The sequence below is a fragment of the Hirsutella rhossiliensis genome (assembly GCF_020360975.1).
Source record: "Hirsutella rhossiliensis strain HR02 chromosome Unknown scaffold00017, whole genome shotgun sequence".
NCBI lineage: Eukaryota > Fungi > Ascomycota > Sordariomycetes > Hypocreales > Ophiocordycipitaceae > Hirsutella > Hirsutella rhossiliensis.
Genome location: NW_025408683.1, coordinates 908,513 through 913,735, shown reverse-complemented (window position 1 = coordinate 913,735; position 5,223 = coordinate 908,513). Strand labels below are relative to the sequence as shown.

The 5,223-nt window shown below is 52.8% G+C and overlaps 1 protein-coding gene across 1 annotated transcript; it reads right to left on the bottom strand.

Moving 5' to 3' along the window:
* Window positions 1-1,245: 1,245 nt before the first annotated feature.
* HRG_10843 (nmrA-like family domain-containing protein) lies at window positions 1,246-2,958 on the bottom strand (the record flags this gene model as incomplete). Its single annotated transcript, XM_044869313.1, has 8 exons — window positions 1,246-1,367; window positions 1,714-1,761; window positions 1,828-1,965; window positions 2,028-2,319; window positions 2,387-2,468; window positions 2,522-2,733; window positions 2,795-2,865; window positions 2,925-2,958. The coding sequence occupies 8 exons, from the start codon at window positions 2,956-2,958 to the stop codon at window positions 1,246-1,248; spliced, it is 999 nt and encodes a 332-aa protein (XP_044715662.1).
* Window positions 2,959-5,223: the final 2,265 nt, after the last annotated feature.

Sequence of the window (5,223 nt, the reverse complement as noted above, 5' to 3'; positions counted from 1 at the left end):
CCAGCCGTTGATGCACGACGGAGGTCAAGAGGGTGTTGCGGCACCTGGAATCACCTGGGCACTGACCATACTGGCGTGCCTCGATATGTGCGAGACACAGCGCCGTGCTGGCGATGAAGGCTAGGAATTCGACGCCGCGGCAGTATATGGTTGCCGACCTGGATCTCCGGAACGATACAAACCGCGACAGAACCTCACGGCTGGCGTTGGCGGCCATTATCTTGTTATAGCTGTGAAAGGCTGGCCCGGAGTTTATTCAACAAGCAGGTGCCTAGGTGTTGTCTATCTAGAGCTAAGGAGGAAAAGAAGCTGAACTCGAGGCGTAGCCTCGAGTGCGAGCTTATATTACCCTTCTCGGAATGTTCTCGCAGCTTCTGGGTCCGCGGAGCGGGGCCGGTGTTGCCACCGGAGCACGACCCACCGGACCCGGTACAACCGGGTCCACCAGCCGGGCACAGCCCGTGACAATAGCCATATTTTTCATCGACGGGGAAGCGCAACAAGTATGGAAAATGCAGCCGCGCCTGCAAGTGGTGCTGAGTGAATAGCTCCATGATACGGACTGTCTCTCGCCCAAGGTCTCCACGTTGTCACTTGCACTGGGAGGAAGCCACCATATGGGAGGCATCGAGGAAGACGCTTCGTGAAGCATCCTATCAATCTCAAGAGTCGAGGTGATATCATCATTAGCCCCAGCTTGACTGGGCTGGAGGATGCGTCCGGCCGCGGCGCATTGGATGCGCTGCATGCGCTCTATGGGCGTACGGCGTTCCAGCGCCTTGGGTTCCGCGAAACCGTAGTCAAGAGATCCCGGCGCATTAGCAAGAGATAGTGATCCATTCGAACTAGACGAGACATGATGGCATCGTGATGGTTGGCACTCAGACCACCGACCTCCCAAGAGGAGCATTCCCGAGTTCCCCGAGGAAAAGAACTCGGAAACAAAAGTTTACACGCAATTAGAACCGGGCGGGATCCTGAAGAGGGCAGCCGCAACATGTCCCGTGAAAACGGTGCATTTCGGGTTGAGCATGGTGTGCAAGTGGAACATGATAGAAGCCCCGAAATATTGGCGGGAAGACTTGAGATGGACTCGAGGTCGCGTTGACCGGGCCACACTGCGACGAGCTGATTGGATGGGCCATGGTAGCCAAATGGTTCATGCGAGGGGGGTTGGGGTGCTTCTGTTGCTGCTGTTTGGGGTTTATCTTTCTGCAAGCTACTGTTGTTACTTGATGAAAAATCTTAGAGGTCGCTGCCATGCTTGGCATTGGTCGTCAGCTGCTCAATCATGGCTTCAACACGGCCTAGTCTGTCCCCAACCTTCTTCTGGAAATTCTTGGCTGATGCCGGCGGCTCCGCGGCATCTACAGCCGTCGCATGTGACGGCCGATGGTATTGCAAAGGTGCATTAAATCTTGCGTCGCTTGCACGCCCAGCAGCTTTGCGTGCCCTTGTGGGCCTTTCTTTGCTTGGGTTCCGGCTCACCAGCGGTGCTTCCGCGTGCCATACCGGTGCCTACGGATTCAAGGGGATGAAGGATCTGGGACTGTTGACCCGAGTCGGCGGAGACGGTGCTGCCAGGTTTAGGTCTTGGATGACTTGTGCCGAAATGCGGCGGACGAAAGTACACATTCCCGCGACGAGTCAGATAGCCGGAAGAGCCGTTCCTCCGCCTTGGTTATTCGGCGGCTGACAAGACCTAGGGCTTACCGCTCCAGGCCTCGGCCAAGAAGTCCTCGGCCTTTGTAAACTTGTAGTCTGGCAGCAGCCGATTCCATTCATCGGAGACATTCAAAGCCCCCGCTGATATGCCCAGCAAAATGCCAGACATGAGCATCGCCGAGATGGCGTCAAACTGCTCGCGCGGAAAGGCCGGGGGGCCGGCTTTAGGTCGCCACGAGGATTTGAGTTCCCCAGATGCAAGATCGTCGGCCTTGAGCCTCTCAACGGCAAACTGTCCGCCTGGTGATCCTCGTGTTAACTCTTGATACTTTTCTTGCGCCGGATGGTAGTAGAAGACGAACCACGGATCCTCTCGCCAAGAGAAATGAGTTGCCCAACCGTGAGCTCGGCGCCTTTGATGCCACCGACGACTGGCCACTCGCCATCATAGTCAATGGCTCGAGCTACCACATTGGCAAGATCTCGGACCGTCGTAAGGGTGATGCGGTCATTATCACCGCCTTCTACCACAAGGGCTCGGCGGTTGTTGAAGTCGATTGGGGTTTCGATGGGAGTAACGTGTTTGGCGGTCTTGTAAGGATTGGTGAAGTAATTCATGAACAAGCCCGGCTGGAAGAGCGAATATTCAAGAGCCTTGAGGTACATGTTGGTTGACTTGCTCGGCTCTAAAGTTGTGGATGCTACTCTGCTCTCAACTGACCTTTTTATCCTTATTCAACCTCTTGAGATATTTACGGATCTCAGTTTTGCCAGCATACCAGCTCATGTGCTCGAAAGATGATCTGCAAGTAGTGAGCAAGCATAATTTGAAGTCTTTGGCAATTGCTTAGCTCACGAAGCCCATTCGCTAGGCGCGAATCGCTTCACACCAGCCTGAACGGCAGCATCGATCAGGTGTTTCTGGGCCATGTTGCCTGTGTCCGAGTGCACAACGATGAATGAGAGCACCGTATGGACGCCCTGCAGTATTTCCGCCAGCTTCTGGGGGTCCTTGTAGTTCGTCTGGACCCATGTTACGGCAGGCGCCATCTCTTCAACGGAGGCATTCTGTGCGCGTCAGCGGTTTGAAGCGGGACGGTGTATGCGCGACTGAGAATCGTGCCCGGACCTTTCTGGAGAGGAGCAGAATCTCGTGCTTCTTGGTGGCAAGAAGTGTGTCAAGGATCTCCTGGCCAACGTCTATTGATATTCCAGTCAGAGCTGGAGCTGGGTGCAATGCGAGTAGTGAGAAGACGCACCGCCAGATCCGCCAGCGATCGCGATTTTGACCATTCTGCCTTTTCCTGGAATATGGGGGCTGTCCAGGCGCTTTTCAGCGACTGGAAAAAGATGCACGTGTCAAAATACAACGGCAGGTTGCCGTTGCCAAAACTTGATGAATACAACTGAAGCCGCTCGTTGACTGTTGAAGATTTGTGTGAACACAAGAGCTACTTATACACCAATCCATACAGTGTCCCCGCTTGGATCCTTCCTGTCTGCCCCAGGGATAGATTCGGCCGAATGCCATGTTCCCTCCTGACTGATTCGCCGAGGCTCGGCCCAATTCATAGCTTCTCCAACCGGGAAGATCTCCAGCCGGCGGAACACAAGCCGGGGTGGCATCAGCAGATGCGCCACGTCATGAAGGCGGGGGCGAAGCAGCCCAGGGCTTGCATGGCTTGCGGAATCCAATGAACGAATGATTTGCTTCGCCCGGTGAGGCTACTGTACTCTGCTTTGGTCAGCATTCGCCGGGCGGGCTCGCGACTTTCTGGTGTGCCACGCCTGGGCAACTTCATTAATAATTTAATACTGGTGCCCTCCACCACCGCTTCCCGCAAGGGCTGACTTCTTTGCGATGCCAAGGGCAGTCAGAACGGACCACTCCCGCTGTGACACACCATGTCTGACCCCGAATGATGGCTAAGTAAGGCGTAAATACATGCCTCCCGTTGTTCAGGTTAAAAAGTAGATGTATAGCCACAATTTTATCCCTCTTATATGTGGCCTTAAGAGTCTACGAGAGGAGAATCTTCGCATCAATAGTTGGTAAAGTTATAATCGAGATACATGCACTTAGTCCTTTTCCAATGGCTCCCATGTGCAACCCCTCCTATCCAGTTGAGCCATATCAGAGTGTGGAAAGCGAGGTGTAGAACACATGTGGTGACCTAGAACGCCTTCTCAGAGAGGCACCAACACTGAACCGTCCTCTTGAAGGTACTGCGCCACTTTATACCGCGTGGAGCTCGACATCCAACTTACCAAGCCAGCCACCAGCGCTCGGCAACTGTCAACGTACGTCCTCAGATCTCTCTTCAAGCTTTCGTGGTATTATAGAGGCCTCGAAAATTCCCTTCGAACGAATCAACCGATTGCTCGAAATCGTCCGTAAACTGTTACGTGATTACGTCGAGGTCTTTGCTGCTGCTGGCGAAAAACATGACCAGTATCATATTCTGGATCACCCCGTTTCTCTGTCACGTTGATGTTAGCTTCGGTGCAAGGTAGTTGATGAGCCCTTGGAGATGCAGACAGCCAACCAGTTCCTTTTGCAGAGAGCAAATGTCATTAACCCTTGGTAGTTCGGCATTTGTGCATAGGACTTGACGGAAGATGAGTCCCACATCATAAAAAGCTTTGTGGCTTCTCTCCGGAGATATTGTCTTCATTTCTTGACATTTGATGATGCTTTCCGGGAGCTCAACGTTGGTGGCGCATCTGCAAGCCTGAGCACCAAACCCCAATCCAAGGGCGGAAAAGGACCTGGGACCATCCTGAGGGTGCTTACTGCAAAAGTTCCATGGCTGGCGCTACGCTTGCCGTCCCGAAACGCATGTGCGTGTACTACTGCTCCAGAGTGGGGACAGCCTCTTGCCGTTGTCTGGCATGTTCGATTTGCACATGCAACATAAAATCTTCCAGCTGATGATAGAAACGCTGTCGCTGGACTAAAAGTTTCTCGGTGTCAGCTACACATATCGTCATTCCTGACTACTTTCTGGACCTAACCTGAGACGTACTATATGCTATCTTTTGAAGCGAGCTTTCAGCAAAACGGTTGAAGAGCCCCATACCGGGAACGGGGCACTCGGGAGGTTCCAGTCGAGGGACGTCTAGACCCAGTGCCCATTTGACGTAAGTTAGAGATTTTTCGACGTATGAGCGAACCATTTCGTCTGTCAGAGCGAGTTAGCTATCATTTTCGCCATGATCGACGTAATCATCCCACAGATAAATCCAAACCGTGTACGTTGCGGCCAAGTCGAGGTTGTCTCAATCCGAGTTCGGGTAGCAACTATTTGATGTATTAGTGAGAAATCTTTTCAGAGGTAGAGGGCTCAAATTCTGTACCAGGAAACCAGGAAGCCCTTCGGAAGTCACAAGCTTTAAGAGCTTTGAGTTTCTTCTCATCCTCGATGGTGCTATGAGAGGGGTAAGAATGTCCTTTCTGTAAGGTCTGAGATGACATTACCCTTCAAGCATCTGGTCCACGATAGCCCGGTCTTGGTTGATATGTTTATTCGGCCCTGTTAGCCAATCTGAAAGTATTGA